The sequence below is a fragment of the Bubalus bubalis genome, chromosome 2 (assembly GCF_019923935.1).
Source record: "Bubalus bubalis isolate 160015118507 breed Murrah chromosome 2, NDDB_SH_1, whole genome shotgun sequence".
In the NCBI taxonomy this organism is placed as follows: domain Eukaryota; kingdom Metazoa; phylum Chordata; class Mammalia; order Artiodactyla; family Bovidae; genus Bubalus; species Bubalus bubalis.
In genome coordinates, this window is record NC_059158.1 from 128,271,775 (window position 1) to 128,293,543 (window position 21,769).

The following is a 21,769-nucleotide window of genomic DNA, read 5'->3' on the forward strand; positions in this document are numbered from 1 at the left end:
TGGTTCATGGGCACTTACTACTCCCTTCATCTCCATTAATCTTTACTCACAGTTTTAAGATACACCACTTACTGTCTTCAGCAATAAAATGAAATTATAATTGCTTTTCAGTGTATTTTTTCTCATGTTATTTGATTGCTAAAAATTTCTTCCAAAATGGGAGATATTTAGTGAACACAATACAATGTATTTTCTTGCTATTTTTAATCTATTCTTGCATAATTTGAAGGGTTGGGTATTGGAAGAATGGAAATTGAACTCATCTGACCGTGACAGATTTGCAAACTCTGAACACAACTCACACTTTATTGATGCTTTTAAATTACAGCACCAAATACCTGGACATGTTCATATAACATTTATAGCATTTTATATCTTCACAGCTACAGCCAATGTTTGCTTAAGAATCACAACAGTAATTCAGGATGTGCAAGAAGAGCGTTTTATAAGGAAAAGTAGAACATTCTGAAGCATTTTGCCTGAAACAGCTTTTATTTTTAGCCTATTCCCCAAAAATCATTATCTAGAGGCCTGACATGTCTCAAAAAATCATTGTATTTGAGTGCCTGGTGGGTCATTTCACAGAGTCCTGTAAGATCATATTTGCTAACAAATGGGAAGGATCTCTGGACCACAGAAACATTTGGTGAAATAAATTTATGTGGTGAAATTTTCCCCTTCCTCTGTCTTCTGATGAGCAAATATTCTCTAGAGTTTGATCCAGTAAATTATATCCAGGATTTTTACTGAGTTCTATAAAAGGTAGCATTTCCAAAATTGAAATCTGATAATCTGAGGATCTCAGAATAATTAATATTTATATACATGCATTAAATTGCCTTCTCTCTAGAGCCTTTGCTGGGATCAGTTTTGTTTGAGTAAGAGCATACACAAGAATGCCCAGGAAAAAAGGGCCAGATTTGGGACTTAGCCCTGAACTATGCCTAGTTCCCTCCCTTTAGTGAGAAAAGTATTTTTATAAGAGGGAAAAACATAAAGCCAAACCATTCATCTCAATTTCAGAGAAATAGCTGGTCAGATGGGGCCACCCATACCATTTATTGGTCATGTCAGCCTAGTTTCCATCCCCCAAATATGAAAATCAGACAAAGAGAGGCCTATTGATAAATTAAGGGGGATGGTAATTGGGAACTGAAAGTATTTTCATTTCTCAATTTCAGAATTCAAATTTGTGTACTCTCAAAATGTAATTTCCTTACTCAAAAATCTTTAAGGATAGTCATCATAATAATGTTATAGTTAATATATAAGTTAATGCAGATCATTAGTACATTTTGCCTCATTAATTGAGCTGTTCTTATGTGTCAAACACTGTTCTTTTTCTTGGTGTCTCATAATATTCCTAATTTGTCACATCTCCCCTTTGGAGAATAGATGCCATCAGTTCCATTTCCAAGGAGGAAGCTGTTGCACAGAAAAGGGAATGGATTTGCCTGGATTCACCAAGTTGGTCCTTAGGATGACAGACTATACAAGCAGCATGCTCGGACCCAGAGCTGGACCCTTTTCATTCTGCTTCACACTCCACACCTGTCAGAGCTTGAACCCTCAGTGGGCTTACACAGTCAGCCCCCTGCCCCCCACCACCTCCATGGGTTAATGTTTATCCTCAACACTCTCAGAGCCTTGGTTTATTTTACCTGTGAATAACAGGGGGTTTTGAGGTTAGACCAGGTAATTTGCCTTCCCAGCTAATACCTCTGTGATGCTGATAACTGTGCCCTCATTTGTCATACAGTCACCCTTAAGACTGACCTACCTACCTGAAGTGTTTTTTCCCCAAGATCAAATAAAGTCAGTATTTGGAAATCATACACATATTAAAAATAGCAATGATGATTCATCAAGATTCGTTTTAAGCACTCACAACTCACAGTCTTTATTTTTAATTTTTTAATTGAAGTCTAGTTGATTTACAATATTGTATTAATTTCTGCCATACAGCAAACTGATTCAGTTATACATATATACAGTCTTTATTTTAATATTATTTTCCATATGGTTTATCACAGTGTATTGAATATAGTACCCTGCAAGAACTCATAGTCTTGATTTTCCTACCATGTGATGTGGGCAAACAAGTCTCTATAGCGTTGCCCTGAGAGTTCCAGTTTTAGAACACTGCTCTATACCTGCCCGTATTTTCAATGCCAATATAGGACTATCCTCCATTTATCCAAAATTTTACTTAACATATAATGATTGAGCAACTGATCTGTGATCATCATTGTGAACAGTGATGACATTAGAAAGATAAGTAAGGCATGGTCCTTCTTACAAAGAGCTGCGGAGTCTGATGTGTAATAAAAATCATCAAAACAAAAGCCCATCATTGTGACATTCCTCCTAGGAAGGGTTGCATAAGACAGCAAAGACATCAGAAAGAGGAGGTGGTTTTCTCTGTCTAGAGGGATCAAGGCATGTTTCTAGGAGCACTTACACACTGTGCGGGGATTAGAGTTGGTGAGTGGGCAAAAGGAAGGCAATTTGGGAGACATTCAGGATAGAGTCACATATAGAAGGGGGCCAGAGGGGTAACACAGCATTCTCTGAAAGCTGCCAGGAATTTGGCAAGTCTGAACATGGACTGAGGAGTAAGGAATGTCAGAAGAAAAGTAACATGTGTCTGATCATGAAGAGATACATAGAAGTAAGGAAATAGAGTTTCATTCTGAAGGCATGAAAAACTACCTACCTCAGGTCAACAGAATAGTTCCTTTTTCCTGAATAGTGCTCATCACTCACCTCTCTTTGGGCAGTGAAGACTGCAACTTCTTACTTACACCCCAATGTTCAGTTCAGTTCAATCTCTCAGTTGTGTCCAACTCTTTGCAACCCCATGGACTACAGAATTCCAGGCTTCCCTGTCCATCACCAACTCCCGGAGTTTACTCAAACTCATGTCCATCGAGTCAGTGATGCCATCCAACCATCATCTCATCCTCTGTCGTCCCCTTTTCCTCCTGCCTTCAGTCTTTCCCAGCATCAGTTCAGTTCAGTTCAGTTGCTCAGTTATGTCCAACTCTGTGACACCATGGACTGCACCATGCAAGCCCTCCCTGTCCATCACCAATTCCCGGAGTTCACTCAAAATCATGTCTATCGAGTTGATGATGCCATCCAACCATTTCATTCTCTGTCATCACCTCCTCTGCCCACCTTCAATCTTTCCCAATATCAGGTTCTTTTCAAATGAGTCAGCTCTTTGCATCAGGTGACCAAAGTACTGGAGTTTCAGCTTCAACATTAGTCCTTCCAATGAACACCCAGGACTGGTTGGATCTCTTTGCAGTCCAAGGGACTCTCAAGAGTCTTCTCCAAGATCACAGTTCAAAAGCATCAATTCTTCAGCACTCAGCTTTCTTTATAGTCGAACTCTCACATCCATACATGACTATTGAAAAACCATAGCTTTGGTTAAATGGACCTTTGCTGGCAAAGTAATGTCTCTGCTTTTTAATATGCTGTCTAGGTTGGTCATAAATTTTCTTCCAAGGAGCAAGCATCTTTTAATTTCATGGCTGCAGTCACCATCTCCAGGGATTTCAGAGCCCTCCAAAATAAAGTCTGTCACTGTTTCCCCATCTATTTGCCATGAAGTGATGGAACCAGATGCCATGATCTTAGTTTTCTGAATGTTCACTCTCCTCTTTTCACTTTCATCAAGAGACTTTTTAGTTCTTCTACACTTTCTGCCATAAGGGTGCTGTCATCTGCATATCTGAGGATATTGATATTTCTCACAGCAGTCTTGATTCCAGCTTGTGCTTCATCCAGCCTAGTGTTTCTCAGGATGTACTCTGCATATAAGTTAAATAAGCTGGGTGACAATATACACCCTTGACACACTCCTTTTCCTATTTGCAACCAGTCTGTTGTCCATGTCCAGTTCTAACTTTGCTTCTTGACCTGCATACAGATTTCTCAAGAGGCAGGTCAGGTGGTCTGGTATTCCCATCTCTTTCAGAATTTTCGACAGTTTCTTGTGATCCACACAGTCAAAGGCTTTGGCATTGTCAATAAAGCAGAAATGTTCACAGAAACACTATTTACAATAGCCTAGACATGGAAGCAACCTAAAGGGACGAATGAATAGAGATGATGTGCTACATATAAACTATAGAGTATTTTTCAGCCATAAAAAGAAGGAAATAATGCTATGTGCAGCAACATGGATGAATCCAGAGATTATACTAAGGGAAATTAACTAGATAAACACAAATATATGACATCTCTTATATGTGGAATCTAAAATATGACATAAATGAACTTATTTATGAAACAGAAACATATTCGCAGACCTAGAGCACAGATCTGCAGCTGTCAAGAGGGAGTGGAGTGGGGGTGGGGTGGATTGGGAATTTGAGATTAGCAGATGCAAACTATTATATAGGGAGTGGATAAAAAACAAGGTCCAACTGTATAACACAGGGAACTATTTTTAATATCCTGTGATAAACACAGTGGAAAAGAATATTTTAAAAATGCATCCCTTTATAACATCTTATGACTTGCCATCCGATATATATATATATATATAGTACTCCCCTGATGCTACTCATTATATTTATCTAAAAGAAAGGTGAGAAGTCTTATGTATCATTTGGAAATCATTTTGATCTGTGATTCATTCATCATCTCTCTTTCGTTTGATTTAAATGAGTTAATTTTAGAAATTGATTTCTCAACTTCCCAAGTCTCTAGGATAACAATAGAGACAGATTCATTAAAACCAGAAATCTTAACATGATCCTTCGTTTTTACCTGCCTTTCAAATCAACAGGCATTGATGATTCCCAGGTAACCAAATTGTCATACCTTCTCCTTATCTCAAATTCCAGTTTTTCACTTCAGGGCATTTTACTTTCTTCTTTATTATAGGGTTTGATTTGGTCTTCATGTCAGCAGGGTTTTACCTTCATTCTCCTACCCTATCCTCACCCCAGATATGCACATGTGTACACCAACTTCCTAAAATACAAATTGATGTGACTGTCTCACCCAAAGCAGTGCTCTCAGCTTTTTAAGCTTAAAATCCAAACACAAAAACACAGAGGGCCCTACTTAATGTATCACAAGTTTTTTAATAAATAAAATATAAGTACTAGAAAGAAATGCAAGTATTTTCTATAGCCTCATCCCTCATAATGTTATATAAGAGGTGTGCTTCCTGTTCACCATAGACTCATCAGTCTATGGACCAGATAGCATAATGCCTGGCACATTGTGCTTAAGAACTATTAAATGCAGCCAATTAAAAAAATGCATAAAACTTAAAAAGTGCACTGTGTTTAATCTTGGAGTCTAGTAATGCATAAACAGGATAGCTCCTGGTACAGAATCATACTAGGTACCCTGAAAAGCTGATAAAACACAGTGTTAAAACCAGCTGGATGGACAAAGTCAAAAACATATAATAGAGGGTATAAGAAAGATCTTTTATTAAGCAATGACTGGAGATGATGAGCTTGAATCTAAGGAAGAATAAAGGATATAAAATAGAGGGAACTAATGTGTATCCAGTTATGTGCCATGGGTTAAATATTTAACATGAATTGTCTCTTTTTGTTCTCATAACAAGCCTGGATATAGTTATGATCCCCGTTATACATACAGAAGACTGAGATTAAATAAGTTCCCAAAGGGTATATAATTAGCAAGCTGCAGAGTTAGAATCTGAATTCAGACTGGGCTGGAATCCAATGTCTGCCTATTTCCAAATATACTGCAGTCTCCAACTAGTCCAGAACACACACACACAGCTCGGTTATGATGTTGAAGTACCACTGTTGCTGTCCCTGAGCTGGCATTATTTTCTCATCTACAAAGACCAGTAAGAATCAATATTTGTTCATATTATTGGTGCATGTTTAGCCCATCCACTCATAAATGATTGGCATTGACCCTCATGTGGTTGTGATATCAGCCAGCTGGCCATTCCCCAACTCAAGCCTATCTTTTCAATCAGGCATTTTTCCTAAATTCTAATGAATAGGATTGGTGACACACAGAGCTTGTAGTGTTTCCTTTAGGGACACTATGCCCAGACCCATTAGAGATGAAGAGGAATGTATATGGGTTGATCAAGCTGCATGTGAAGATTGTGGTTTCTTGAATAACCAAGATTTTCAGTGTAATTTTGAACCACTCAATGCAGGATCCTGATTAGCTATTGGAAGTTTAGCTCCATCATATTCAAAAAAGAACAGATATCCACTGAGAAAGACTAAGCCAAGGAAAGAGATTTTCAACTCTGATTAGCACTGAATTGATGGAAGCACTGTCTTTATGAAATTCTCAACTTGTTGCCTTTCCTTCATTTTAAAATCCTATGCATAATCATTTGAACAATGTGCTAAGTAAGAATATATTTTCTTGTAATTTTTAAAAGTTTTAATCTTATTTTTTTCCCATTTTGCCAATCTTATCATTATATACATCCCATTGGTTCATGTATCTAGCTTTGCTTAAAAATCCCCAAAATTCTGAAACTGAGTTGGCACTACTTTATAATGGTGTCTGTGTTGTGTGTGTGTCTTTTTGTTTGTCTGTTTATTGCATGGAATATCGATGGGTGGTGATGGGAAGAGCAGTACAGGAGTATATAGACACAAAGTTGAATTTAAGAAGTTTCTAAATAGATAAAATTTTATTTCCTCAAAGATTTCCTTTTATTTTATCTTCTCTTTTAAAACTTTCTCAAATAATCTAGCCACCAATCTCAGCTTCTCATATTTCAGAAATCTCTAAGGCTTTTCATTATGAATTTTACCTTTTCTACCCAACAAAGATTTTACACCTTCTAGATAATTCAATTAAGAAGGACTATTCATAATCTAAAGATTTAGTAGATTTAGCATATTTAGATTTGACAATCTTAAGTGATTCTTTTGGAGGATATGGTCCCCTGACCAAAGCTTATGGTAAAAACAAGCTCCGTATGCCTGACCCCTGCTCCTTGGATGTTACTCTCTGACTCTTTGATCATCTGTGAGCACTCTCCCTCCTCCCTCCTCCACCCCCTCCTCCCCACACACACCAATTGCATCAGTGGCACCTACCTTAGGCTCAGTTTGGACCTGTTTTGTGTTAATGATTCCCTCTTTGTTCTTTCATTTCATGATGCTACTTCTGAAAAATTGAAGGCTGGCCTGCCTAATACATCTTGGTGAAGAAAATATGTTGAAAACAGTATATTAGAAAGAATGATACAATGAGAGTAGAAATGAAATGAATGAAGTGAAGTAGCTCAGTCATGTCCAACTCTTTGCGACCCATGGACTGTAGCCTACAAGGCTCATCCGTCCATGGAATTTTCCAGGCAAGAATACTGGAGTGGGTTGCCATTTTCTTCTCCAGGAGATCTTCCCGACCCAGGGATTGAACCTGAGTCTCCCACATTGTAGGCAGATGCTTTACCATCTGAGCTACCAATGAGAGTAGAGCCCAGTGTAAATTCAACAGACATAAAACCATAACATGATACTTAAAAGCATGGGTTAGGATCAAGTAGTGGGAAAGGGAGAAAAAAAGTAAAGTGAATATATATCTAAGAGATCTTTCTAAGCAATGGCAACAAAAAATAGGACTTATAACTTTCACCTTTTCTCTAAACAAAAATTTATTGGAAATTTACATCGTCCCTGATGTTAAGTACTATAATTTAAAAAAATCCTTGCTCAGCATGACACTTTATAGCTTACATATGAGTAGTATATCATATGGAGAAAGCAATGGCACCCCACTCCAGTACTCTTGCCTGGAAAATCCCATGGATGGAGGAGCTTCGAAGGCTGCAGTCCCTGGGGTCGCTAAGAGTCGGACACGACTGAGCGACTTTACTTTCACTTTTCACTCTCATGCATTGGAGAAGGAAATGGCAACCCACTCCAGTGTTCTTGCCTGGAGAATCCCAGGGGCCGGGGAGCCTGGTGAGCTGCCATCTATGGGGTCGCGCAGAGTCGGACACAACTGAAGTGACTTAGCAGCAGCAGCAGCAGTATATCATATAGCTTCTATCTAAGGAGCTTAGGAAACATTTTTAATTCGATTAAGTCATTGATAAATTAAAGTTAAGAATGCTATGCTATGCTATGCTAAGTCACTTCAGTTGTGTCCGACTCTGTATGACCCCATAGACGGCAGCCACCAGGCTCCCCCGTCCCTGGGATTCTCCAGGCAGGAACACTGGAGTGGGTGGTCATTTCCTTCTCCAATGCATGCAAGTGAAAAGTGAAAGCGAAGTCGCTCAGTCGTGTCCGACTCTTAGCGACCCCATGGACTGCAGCCTACCAGGCTCCTCCATCCATGGGATTTTCCAGGCAAAAGTACTGGAGTGGGGTGCCATCACCTTCTCCTAAAGTTAAGAATAGAAAAGTAATAATAAAAAAAATAAAGCAAAGCAATCAATTGTGAACATGCTATTCCTAACCTGAAAAAAAAAAAAAAAAAATCAGTGGCAGTAGGGAAAAGGAAGTAATCAGAGAGAAAAAATATTTGGGAAAGTATGTATATATTTTTCTATTTGATCTGTGTTTTTTATTGACTTTTATTGGAGTGTAGTTGCTTTACACTGTTGTGTTAGTTTCTATTGTACAGCAAAGTAAATTAGCCATGTGTGTACATATATCCTCTTTTTTAGATTTCCCTCCATTTAGGTCACCAGAGAGCATCAAATAGACTTCCCTATGATATACAGTGGTCTGGTATTCCCATCTCTTTCAGAATTTTCAACAGTTTATTGTGATCTACACAGTCAATGGCTTTGGCATAGTCAATAAAACAGAAATACATGTTTTTCTGGAACTCTCTTGCTTTTTCCATGATCCAGCGGATGTTGGCAATTTGATCTCTGGTTCCTCTGCTTGAACATTAGGAAGTTCACGGTTCACATATTGCTGAAGCTTGGCTTGGAGAATTTTGAGCATTACTTTACTAGTGTGTGAGATGAATGCAATTGTGCGGTAGTTTGAGCATTCTTTGGCATTGGGATTGGAATGATAACTGACCTTTTCCAGTCCTGTGGCCACTGCTGCATTCTCCAAATTTGCTGGCATATTGAGTGCAGCACTTTCACAGCATCATCTTTCAGGAAATTTGTATGCAGGTTTCTCTTGAGAAATTTGTATGCAGGTCAGGAAGCAACAGTTAGAACTGGATATGGAACAACAGACTGGTTCCAAATAGGAAAAGGAGTACATCAAGGCTGTATATTGTCACCCTGCTTATTTAACTTATATGCAGAGTACATCATGAGAAACGCTGGACTGGAAGAAACACAAGCTGGAATCAAGATTGCCGGGAGAAATATCAATAACCTCAGATATGCAGATGACACCACCCTTATGGCAGAAAGTGGAGAGGAACTAAAAAGCCTCTTGATGAAGGAGAAAGTGGAGAGTGAAAAAGTTGGCTTAAAGCTCAACATTCAGAAAACGAAGATCATGGCATCCAGTCCCATCACTTCATGGGAAAGAGATGGGGAAACAGTGGAAACAGTGTCAGACTTTATTTTTGGGAGCTCCAAAATCACTGCAGATGGTGATTGCAGCCATGAAATTAAAAGATGCTTACTCCTTGGAAGGAAAGTTATGACCAACCTAGATAGCATATTCAAAAGCAGAGACATTACTTTGCCAACAAAGGTTCGTCTAGTCAAGGCTATTGTTTTTCCTGTGGTCATGTATGAATGTGAGAGTTGGACTGTGAAGAAGGCTGAGCACCAAAGAATTGATGCTTTTGAACTGTGGTGTTGGAGAAGACTCTTGAGAGTCCCTTGGAGTGCAAGGAGATCCAACCAGTCCATTCTGAAGGAGATCAGCCCTGGGATTTCTTTGGAAGGAATGATGCTCAAGCTGAAACTCCAGTACTTTGGCCACCTCATGCGAAGAGTTGACTCATTGGAAAAGACTCTGATGCTGGGAGGGATTGGGGGCAGGAGGAGAAGAGGACAACAGAGGGTGAGATGGCTGGATGGCATCACTGACTTGATGGACGTGAGTCTGGGTGAACTCCGGGAGTTGGTGATGGACAGGGAGGCCTGTGATTCATGGGGTTGCAAAGAGTCGGACACGACTGAGCGACTGAACTGAATGATATACAGTAAGTTCTCATTAGTTATCTATTTAAAATATTTTGTACATCAGTTCAGTTCAGTCGCTCAGTCATGTCTGAATCTCTGCTATCCCATGGTCTGCAGCATGCCAGCTTTCCCTGTCCATCAGCAACTCCTGGAGTTTACTCACACTAATGTCCATTGAGTCGGTGATGCCATCCAACCATCTCATCCTCTGTCATCCCCTTCTACTCCTGCCTTCAAACTTTCCCAGCATCAGGGTCTTTTCAAATGAGTCAGCTCTTCACATCAGGTGGCCAAAGTATTGGAGTTTCAGCTTCAACATCAGCCATTCCAGTGAATACCCAGGACTGATCTCCTTTAGGATGGACTCCTGGATCTCCTTGCAATTCAAGGGACTCTCAAGAGTCTTCTTCAAGTCATAGTTCAAAAGTGTTAATTCTTCAGCACTCAGCTTTCTTTATAGTCGAACTCTCTCATCCATACATGATTACTGGAAAAACCATAGCCTTGACTAGATGGACCTTTGTTGCCAAAGTAATGTCTCTGGTTTTTAATGTGCTGTCTAGGTTGGTCATAACTTTTCTTCCAAGGAGCAAGTGTCTTTTAATTTCATGGCTGCAGTCACCATCTCCAGTAATTTTGGAGCCCCCAAAAATACAGTCTGTCACTGTTTCCATTGTTTCTTCATCTATTTGCCATGAAATGATGGGACTGGATGCCATGATCTTAGTTCTTTGAATTTTGTGTTTTAAGCCAGCTTTTTCACTCTTCTCTTTCTCTATCATCAAGACATATACAGTCCATGGAATTGTTCAGGCCAGAATACTGAGTGAGTAGCCTTTCCCTTCTCCAGGGGATCTTCCCAACTCAGGGATCAAACCCAGGTCTCCTGCTTTGCAGGTGAATTCTTTACTAGCTGAGCCACAAGGGAAGCCCATTTTAAATATTTTTATGTTTCTGTCAGTCCCAATTTATCAATTCATCCCACTCTGTCTTTCCTGTTTGGTAACCATAAGTTTGTTCTCTACAATTGGACCCTATTTCTGCTAGAAAAATGCTAGAGATGAACTTATTGCTGGGCAAGTATATTTTGGAGCCATTTTGTTTGGGCTAATTATGGGATACTTGTGTACAGGTGTTCTTAAAAAAACCAAGGAGGAAAGAGCTAAACTCACACAAGACAATCAACTGGGAGACTGGCCCTTGACAGTCTTTGATGCATTTCTGCCATCATTTTAGGGATGGGAAGCAAATGTTCAGACAGACAATGTGTACAGAGTCACACAGACTTCAGTCATGTTCAGTTTGGACACTGAATGGAGTGTGAAAAGAACAGAGAAACTTGTAGGTTGCTGAGCCATCCAGAATGAGTGATGTCTACCCCTGGCTGTACCACAGTGACTGCTGGACACCTAGAAAGGGGGGCTGCCCCAGATGCCGGACAGAATTATGGCTACCTATGCTGCCTTGTTCTTGTCTTGTTGTTGTTCAGTCGCTCAGTTGTGTCTGACTTTTTGTGACCCCATGGACTGCAGCATGCCAGGCTTCCCTGTCCTTCACCATCTCCCGGAGTTTGCTCAAAACCCACGTCCCTTGAGGCAGTGAGGCCATCCAGTCATCTTATCCTCTGTTGTCTGCTTCTCCACCTGCCTTCAGTTTTTCCCAGCATCAGGGTTTTTTTCTAATGAGTTGGCTCTTTGCATCAGGTGGCCAAAGTATTGTTATTGTCTTACTGGGTTTGATTATGATAAATTCCTAGCAAGCAACTTATAAGTGAAGATCAGTACCTCTAAACCAAGTCTTTCCTAAAATCTTGAATAGAATGATTTTTAAAGCCAAGAAAATATTCCAGAGCCATCTTGTTAATCCCTGGACAGGACCAGTCTCCTTTGTGATGCCCTGTCTACACCCCTATCCATTACCAGTCACGACTGTGAAGCAGTGAGGAGTGTATCCATTTCTACTATGGTAGAGGAATTGGTTAAAATTGCTTTTGCTATCTTGAAAGCCTGACAGAAACTCTGACACCTAGAATGTGCCCTGTTAAAGTCTGTTGATTGAACAAATGAACAGTTACCTCTGCCGTTTGCAGTGGAGGAATCTGAAACAATAAAGATAAAAATGAAAGCAATTCACAGTGAAGAGAAAAGAGGACCCAGGATTCCTGGATCCCAAGCAAAAGGTCTCCGGCATGTAACTCATCATACACATTAGGCACTTTATACAAATTAATGGATTGTCTTTTAACCCAAAGTACATGCTTGGCTTCTTGAACTTAGGGTCTATGTCCTTGACTTAATTCTGTCCTCCCATGGCAAAGAGCACAACCATGTGTATTCAGCAGATAATCAAAAGGCAAGTAGCACTGCATTATGGTGGAGATGGATGTCAGGACAGAGAAGGTTTGACCTTCCTTTAATGATTCATTTCAGAGAGCCATGTTTCTTGGTCTGCGCATTTTAGAGTAATTTATCTTTTAGGATTTCACTGTGGAAAACGGGGATAGGGTCAGAGTCAAGAGTAATATTATAGTATTTATTTGTGTTGTTTGCTAAGTGAAATTATAGGTAACAAGGTAAGAAAACAAATGAAGCTAAAAGCATGAATTGACACTTCTAAGCCTCATTGTAGGCACTACACAAAATGCCTGCTTTATGTCTTTTAAACAAAGTGGGCCATTAAGTGCATAATGCTAAGAGGAATTTTATCTCACCTATAAATACAGTGAATCCCTTAAGCTCCAAATCCCCATATACAGACAATTTACTCTGGTAATCAAGGCGATGCTCACAATTTAACTTCAGTTACCATCTGTAACTCTATTGGTATTTTAATAATAATGAATAAAAATATACATTGGCAAACAAAAACGTTACTTAAAGTAGAACCAGCTTAAAGAGTCAATGATAATTTCTCAGAAGCTGTGTAAATATCATATTTATTCAGAATTCTCTTCTGTGTCTTTACCTTTTAATTAATGTCAAAGAAGACCTTTAATATTTACACATACATGTATATTGAGGGGAAAACTATCCCCACTTATTCCAAAGAAAATGCTTCCCATGAATATGCCTACAAACATTAATAAGGAAACAGATACATTTCTTTCACTTATTCTCCCTTTGCGGGCTTTCCTCCCCTCTTTTGGTGGAGTGTCAAAGAAGTAAAGAAGGCAAGAATAAATGAGAAAGAATGCAAATTCTTATGAGAATTATGCACTATTTTTCAAAGTTTTTCTGTTATCCAGGAAATGAAACTATACCCTTCCTTTAGCAGAAAATAAATCATTTGTTAAAACAAATCCTATGAAGAATGATATAACTAATGGTTACCAGACTTATGCACAGGTGGCATAATTCTGACCTAGTGGTCACCATCTGGGGTTGAGCAAACTTGAATTTCTACCCGGGCCAGTCCGTTAATTAACTGACCAGTCCTAAGCAGGCCTGTCATCTCCTACACCCCGAGGTCTTCGTTTGTAATTGAAGGGATTGAATTCCTTACTTTCAGAGGTTCCTTCTGGTTTAAACACCATCTCAGTCTGTGAATGTAGGGCTACATCATTTGCAAATAGGACTAGGAGCATCCAACATCCATTGATTGGAAGAGCTGGATGTTATAATATGAATGGTCACATTTATACTTATGGATTTTTATCTGCCTAGGCTTGAGATGCATTTTGAGGTGGCCTTTATGGTGTAAAAAAAAACAAGACAACCATAAAATTATCTGTTGAAGAAAAATGGAGAATAGAAATGTGAATTGTTGGTGTTCTGTCGCTAAACTGTGTCCGACTCTTTTGTGACTCCATGGACTGATGCCCTTCAGGCTCCTCTGTCCATTGGTTTTCCCAGGCAAGAATCCTGGAGTGGGTTGTCATTTCCTTCTCCAAGGGATCTTCCTGACTCAGGGGTTGAACCCATGTCTCATGCATTGACGAGCAGATTTTTTACGGCTGAACCAACAGAGAGGCTCCAAAAATGTGAATAGAAGTTTGCATTTTAACTAGGGTTTTAATTCCCCCTGATTTTTGCAGCACATCTTTGAATGGTCTTTTTCAGGGAATATTTTGAAAATATTCTACTATGCCAATGGATCTGTGAAGCATGGTTCATTTCTAGAAAACTAGTCATGGTGTCTCTCAGTTTCCATGTTCCGCAGGAAACCTGACTTCTAGTCCCGCCTTATGTTTTTCCTACATTTCAAACATCTCTCTCCCTCCTCAGATTTCTTCACCCTTTCCTCTCTCTTCCTGTAAATACAGATAAACATCCACCACACTTTCGGAAGTACCGACTGATGGATTTAGCATGCAAACACACTGTCAGAAGGCTGAGACATGAGTGGTGCCTAAAATTCAACAACATGGGCCTGCTTATTTAAAGCCTGAAGGGATGGTGAAACAGATGGTGCTTTGTGTCTTTCCTTCCCTGCCATGTGTTTACTGCGATCGGCCTAGTCTCAGAAAGGCTGCCAATCTGCAGAAGGGAAGGACTGCCTGGTGCAATGCTGTTTTCAACCCTTCTCTCCCTTCCACTTCTTTCCTTCTTCTCATCAGGTTGACCACAAACCTTTAGTGCAAAGAACTTTTGGTGACATCAATTCTTGTGCAGGTTTTCTAACATAGACACGAGATTCTCAAGAATAAAATTGTTGAAAATGGTTGCTCTGGATTGCAAGCAGATATTACACACAATTAATATACTGTTTCCTGGGCTCATTCTGTGCTTTATCTTTTAAAGGGAACTTTGTCCATATCTTCTCATTCCATCTGTAAAGTGATTCTGTGGCTAGATGTGGCAGAGATAAGTCAATTTTGTGGGCTCATTGAATTGGAATATGTTTTCTGGAGTCACCAAGGCAAGAGAATAAACCCGTCTAGAATGGGAAGCTTGCAACCTTAGTCATCCTGATGCTGTCCATGATACCAAGTGGTCCCAAAGGCAGAATTTTTAAAAAATTAATTACAGTTCACTCTTGAAGAATATAGGCTGAGGGCTGAATACCCCAAACACATTGGGAAAATCAGATTCTGCATCTGTGTTTTCAACCAACCATGGACTTTTAACACCATACTTCTTATTTATTGGAAAAAAAAAAAAAACCCTCTAATAATCTAAATGGGAAAATAATTTGGAAAATGGTACATGTGTATGTATAACTGACTCACTTTGGTGTAAGCCTGAAATTAGAACAACATTGTGAGTCAGATACACTCCAATAAAAAATAATTATTTTTTTAGAAAATATATATTAAATTTTAAAACTCAAAAAAAAAAAAAGTATACTCCTCTCTAAAATAATTCTGATACAAGTGGACCCATACTATTCAAACCCATGTTATTTAAGTGTCAACTGTGCTGTCCTCATTTATGCTGTATTGTTTTTCCTCTTTGTGCTTGTGTGTGTGCTAGTCATTCAGTTGTGTCTGACTCTTTGAGACCCCATGGACTGTAGTCCATCATCAGTCTCCTCTGTTAATGGAATTCTCCAAGCAAGAATACTCGAGTGGGTTCCCATTCCCTTCTCCAGGGCATCTTCCTGACCCAGGAATTGAACCTGGGTCTTGTGCATTGCAGGCAGATTCTTTACCATCTGAGCCACAGAGGAAACCCTTCCCCTGTTTAGGACAGGTCTAAAAATAATGCACATTGCTGGATTGAGAATGCTTATATAAACAAATTCTTAATTCCTAATGACAAAGGGTAATTTGGTTACCACTTTGAGTCTTGGTCTATTCTCAGTTTAGGTGAGTTGTCAAGTCTGTTCATTTGATATAAAGAAGAAAAAGGAAAGTACTTATTGGCCTGAGAGGGAAGGTCTTTCTTCCTTTCTCATTGGAAACTTTCTGATTCTTATCACTTTCAGAGATAGGAGAGCGATAGCTCAGTCTCCTTTTCTAAAAGCCACTGCAGTGTCCTGGGTCCATGAGAAAAGATGTTCTGATGAATCTCCTCTGGACCTTTCTATTAACACAGATTGTTTCCAACGGGTTTACCAATACCCAAAATGGAAACATTGACCCCCACAAATGGAGATACAAGGAAGGTACATTTCAGAAAAGGAACTGGGCCATGGAGAAATAGTCGCTGGTGTCAGGAGGCCAGTGGGCATGAACGCTTCTCCCAAGACCTGGTGGAAAAGGGCACTCACTGCACAGGGGTGGAGGAGATGAGAAAGACTATTCACCTGGATGTCTGAGCCATTAAGTACCCGTGAAACTGACTTGGGTGTAATGATGAAATTCTCCTCAACTGTCTCATCCATTTATTGAATTTGATTATGTCCTCATATTTCTAAACAGTCTCTGAACTTCTTGAAGTCTGAGATTCAGTTTTACTCAAATGTATCTCCAATGCCTATTTAAGGTCAAGCATAATGTGGGACCCTATAAATATTTATTGGGCTGAATTACATTGAAATGATTAGATCACTTCAGTTTAGATTAGATCAATTCACTTAGGGAAAAAGTGGGATTAGGAAGCACAATACTCAAAAATGTCATCAGTGACACATGAAAAAAAACCCATAAAAGATCTAATAAAAATGTTAGCAGTACCAGCAAGATCCTACTGTATAATAAACTATAATGAAAAATAATATAAAAAATAACATATATGTATACATACAACTGAATCACTTTGCTGTATACCAGGAATTAACACAACATTGTAAATCCACTATCCATCAATTTAAAAATGTTGAAAAAAAATGGTAACAGTGTTTTACATATGTTATATGTTTAAGAAATGCATAAATACTAGAATAAAAAGTTGTTGTTCAGTTGCCAAGTCATGTCTGACTGTTTGAGACCACATGGAATGCAGCACACCAAGCTTCCCTGTCCTTCACTATTTTCCGAAGTTTGCTCAAACTCGTGTCCATTGAGTCAATGACACTATCCAACCATCTCAGATTCTGTCACCCCCTTTTCCTTATGCCCTCTATCCTTCCCAGCATCAGAGTCTCATGGACTAGACTCTCCAGGCTCCCCGTCCATCGTATTCTCCAGGCAAGAATACTAGAGTGTGTAGCCATTCTCTTTTCCAGGGGACATTCTCAACCCAGGGATCGCACCCAGATCTCCTGCATTGCAGGCAGATTCTTTACTGTCTGAGCCACTAGGGAAGCCCTAATAAATATGGCTCTTGGCTTTGGAAAGTTCTTCAGTTTGCTTCAGACTTCTCTGGTGGCTCAGATGGTAAAGCGGCTGCCTACAATGCGGGAGACCTGGGTACGATCCCTGTGTCGGGAGGATCCTCTGGAGAATGAAATGGCAACCCGCTTCAGTACTCTCGCCTGGAAAACCCCATGGACGGAAGAGACTGGTAGGCTACAGTCCGTGGGGTTGCAAAGAGTCAGACACGACTGAGCGACTTCACCTTCCACCTTATCACCTTTCAGTTTGCTTCAGAAGTGGGTGTTAGAAGGGTTGTGAGTTATTTGGAAGGGTTATGTGTGTATTAGCCACTCAGTCATGTCCAGATGGAGTGGAGGGATGTTATCTGAAATTAGAGGGTAACTGTAGCCACTGTTGTGGGTAAGGTTCATAGCATAGCTGCAAAGAGAAATGCTTTGTGGAGTTTCGTGTGTGTGTGTGTGTGTGCATGTGTATGGTATATTCCTCTGGGGCTCAGGTTCAGTTGGGCTCAAGCTTTGGCATTCATTGGTTTCCTGATGATAAATCCAGCATAAGCAAATGGAATATTTCCATTATGTTCAAATTGTTTTTAACATTAAATACAGTAGCAGATTCATGCTTCCCGACAAGTGTGTTGGAAGGGTGCATGCATCCCCCTCACCTGCATCTTAGCCTGCAATAATATGGCCCCTGAGTTCTGCTTTCTGTTTGCAGAATGACCATAACTGCAGAGGTGCTCTTAGCTCTGATTTTAGTGTTATTACTCTTCAGTTAGATTCTGGCTGTATTTTGTGTCTGTCAAATACCTCAAAATATTTTTCATACATTTGTGTTTGGGAAAAACTTAAAATATAATTTGCCAGTTAATTTTTTTTAGCACATTGAACAAAGAAAAATTCAATCCTTATGTTTCTCATTAATTTTTGTGCAATTAGATGAAATACTGCTCTCTAAGAATTTGCTGGGTAAACAAGCATCCTCATAGTCATATGTACATTTCCTTTTAAAAATGTCATCTCACCTCTTCCTGAGAGCCTTTGATACCACAAAGTTGACCTTCAAACTGAATAACGTTTCAAACTTGTTTTGACTGAGGTATATCTAGATTTCATGGACTCATTTTGCAGTATTCTCTAAGATCAATTGTACAAAAAAGTGGTAAGAGTGTTGGTACTGTTCTGTGGATTGACTGATTGATTCCTTCCTTTATTCATTCCTTCCTTTACTCATTTATTTCATTCTTTGAATAAACCTTTATTGAAAGCCTTTTATATGGCAGATTATTTGCTAAGATCCCACAAAGAGTATGTTACCTGTTGGTGAATGCAAATAAATGAATGATTGCAAACTCTTTGTGTGCTAAGTCACTTCAGTCATGTTCAACTCTTTGCCACGCCATGGACTGTAGCCCACCAGGCTCCTCTGTCCATGCAGAACCTCCAGGCAAGAATACTGGTGTGGGTTACCATTTCCTCCTCCAGGGGATCTTTCTGACCCAGGACTCAAACCCTGTCTCTTACATCTCCTGCATTGGCAGGCAGGTTCTTTACCACTAGCACCATCTGGGAAGCACCTAAAAACTAACTCTTTAAATGGCCAATATGCTGGTAAAGAGCAGAGTCCTGTACATGGGATTGAATAGTCAGGGCGATCAGAGGAGAATATCTACATTGTCAAGACCACATCTCTGTCCATGGGCCCCATCTGAGCAGGATCAAAGAAGACTTAGAAAGATTATCTACCACATTTAGGGAAGACTGGAAGGGTAGCTATTGAAGGAAATGTCAGATTCAAGATTGTAAAAGATCGAGGGCTATTCTCTATTATTTCATAGAATAGATATGAATTATTAAAATTAGTAACTCATTTTCCAAAGACTTTCATGCAACTGGGAGTGAGACATTCTAAATTATTGTGTCCCTCTAAATAAAACTATTACAAGAGTCTTTAGAAACTGAAGATGTGAGAGTAAACAGTGTTCCCCATTTTAAATATTCTCCCCTTTATAAAAAAAAGCTCACTAGCCATAACTTGAGACTTTGTTCAAGTGGCTGATTAAAGAAATGAAGCGATAGTTGGATTTTCAGTTAGACAAATCTGGGCAAAAATTTTGGCCACACTATTTTCTAGATTTCCAACCTTGGACAAACTATGAAACATGTCTGAACTTGAGTTTCCCCAACTGTGAGAGATTTAACCTTAGTCTTTTCAAGGTTTTTGTGAGAAGGAGATGAAACACCACATGGAAACAATGAGTACCAGCTTTGTTCAGAGCAGGTAGCTCATAAGTAGTGGTGGTTAATTCCTTGAGTCCTCTCTTAATGAAATACTTCTTGCTAATGAATTTTTTTCTCTCTCTCCTCTTTTGTTCTAGACAACTGTGATGACCCATTAGCATCCTTGCTCTCTCCAATGGCTTTTTCCAGTTCCTCAGACCTCACTGGTACTCACAGCCCAGCTCAGCTCAACCGAAGAGTTGGTGAGTAGGTGGCAAACTCTAAAGGCAAGTGCTGAATAAGCACACAGACCTCTCAATGTTCTGGAATCATGTCCAAGAGCAGTGTTCAAGAGAAGAATGGGTAGAGAGAGATTAAAATGGAATAAAACCATGCTTCCCAGCACATCATGCATATTCAAAGTATACTGGTTAGTGTTCCCTAAATCCACCTTATTTTTCTTTGATTATCATAAGATGCCTTTGTGAAAAAAATTTTAATTTGCCTTATTTTTATATTTCATGCATCAACATAAATAACTATCAAATATATTATTATTATAGCATTTTATCATAGAAAGAATGAAATCTATCAAGATTTTTTCTTCAGTAGTTTTAATTTTTACAATAAAATAACTGTTTATAGTTTTAAAAATATAAAACAGTATTAAGTGAAAGCTTTTAAATTCAAAAATATGTAATGCAACCCTCTAGAGACAGCTATGGTTAAAGGTTGATTGTGTATTCTTACAATATATGAGCAAAGGAAGAGCAGACACCTTTAACTAATGTTATATGAAATTCCTTTAACAAATATGGTGATGGATATCTAGAGAGATATAGTTAAATCATATTTATAATATATATATATATTGTTCTGTAGTTGAATTTTTTAATTTCCAAAAGCTTTAAATATCTCATGATATTTATTTATTTACACATCTAGTGAACTCACTAAAGTCTTTTTCTAAGAGGTACACTGGTCTAGTAGAGTTCACGTTAATTGATCTTGACTATATTTTCCCACTTATATATGAGGTTAATCACATTAGTAAGTTTTCCAATGTTGATCCATCTTTATATTTGGGAGTTAAGTCCTAATTCATTGTCATGATATTGATATTGTTTTTATAAAGCAAAGAATGATTTAATTTGCTAGCACATCAATTTCTGAGTTTTTAAAGAGGCCAGCTTTTTTTTATTTTATTTTATTTTTCCGACTGTGCTGGGTCTTCGTTGCAGCACGCAGGTTTTCTCTCACTGCAGTGTGTGGGCTTCTCTAGTAGAGGAACAAAGCCTCTAGAACATGTGAGCTCAATAGTTGCAGAGTTTTTGGGCTCAGTTGTCCTGTGGCCTGTAGGATCTTAGTTCCCCAAATAGGAACTGAACCTGTGTCCCCGGAATTGACAGGTGAATTCTTAACCACTGGACCACTAGTTAATTAGTGGTCCACTAGTTAATTAGCCCCACTGTTGTTAGGGGCTGCCCAGTTGGCAAAGAGACCACCAGGGAAGTCCCTAATTTCTAGTTTTGAATCTCCATTCATAGTGAGTTTGATTTGTCATTTTTATTTATATATTGTCAGTTGTTTCATACTACACATCACAAGTATTCTGGGGATAATGGGATCAATAATTTAAAACTTAGTGAATTTTATGTTTGTTGAGAAAGGAGTTTAAGAATGTTATTCTAAAGGGAAAAGAATAGCCAATCAAAGACTCAGGAAGAAAATATTGATAACAATTTTGTGCTCACAATGCCTTTTCATGAAGTCTCTGTGCCAAAGATTTTATAAAACATTTCACCTATATTACAGTATTTAGTCTCCACAAAGATACTGTAAGGTAAGCATTATTACCTTTTACCTTCAGGTAGGCTTTCTGAGGCTCAGAGAAGTTGCATAAGGTGCCTAAAATGATGAGATTAAGAAGGGAAAATGTATGTACTACAATTTAAGTCAGCTGAATCCACAGTTTTGCTCCTAACCACAACACTAGCAAATTGATTTATTAACACAGGTTAAAGAGGGATGTATTAGAAAGAAAAAAAGGGGTTTGGGAACTAATCTGCCAGAGTTCAAATGCTGAAGATGGTATTTGCTTACAGGTTCGGTTAGCAACTGCAGGTCGCTTACCTGCTCTCAACCCAGTTTCTTTTATCTGTAATGTGAACCAGTAATACCTGCCTTAAAGCCTCATGTGCACACAGAGAACAGACTCACATATTCAAAAGTTCCTTTTCACTGCAGGGTAGTGAGAGACTGGGACTGGGAGTTTCACTTATCATTTCAGTAAGAAACACAGATTGGCAAGTT

At 39.0% G+C, this 21,769-nt stretch overlaps 1 protein-coding gene across 2 annotated transcripts in view; it reads left to right on the top strand.

Annotated features, from left to right (window-relative positions):
• CNTNAP5 (contactin associated protein family member 5) overlaps positions 1 to 21,769 on the top strand; it is a 1,053,040-nt gene that overhangs the window by 210,504 nt on the left and 820,767 nt on the right. For both annotated transcript variants that reach the window (XM_025277585.3, XM_044936563.2), the window contains exon 2: positions 19,615 to 19,719. In XM_025277585.3, coding sequence (XP_025133370.2) covers positions 19,615 to 19,719 — 105 coding nt within the window. The remainder of the gene's footprint in view (positions 1 to 19,614; positions 19,720 to 21,769) is intronic.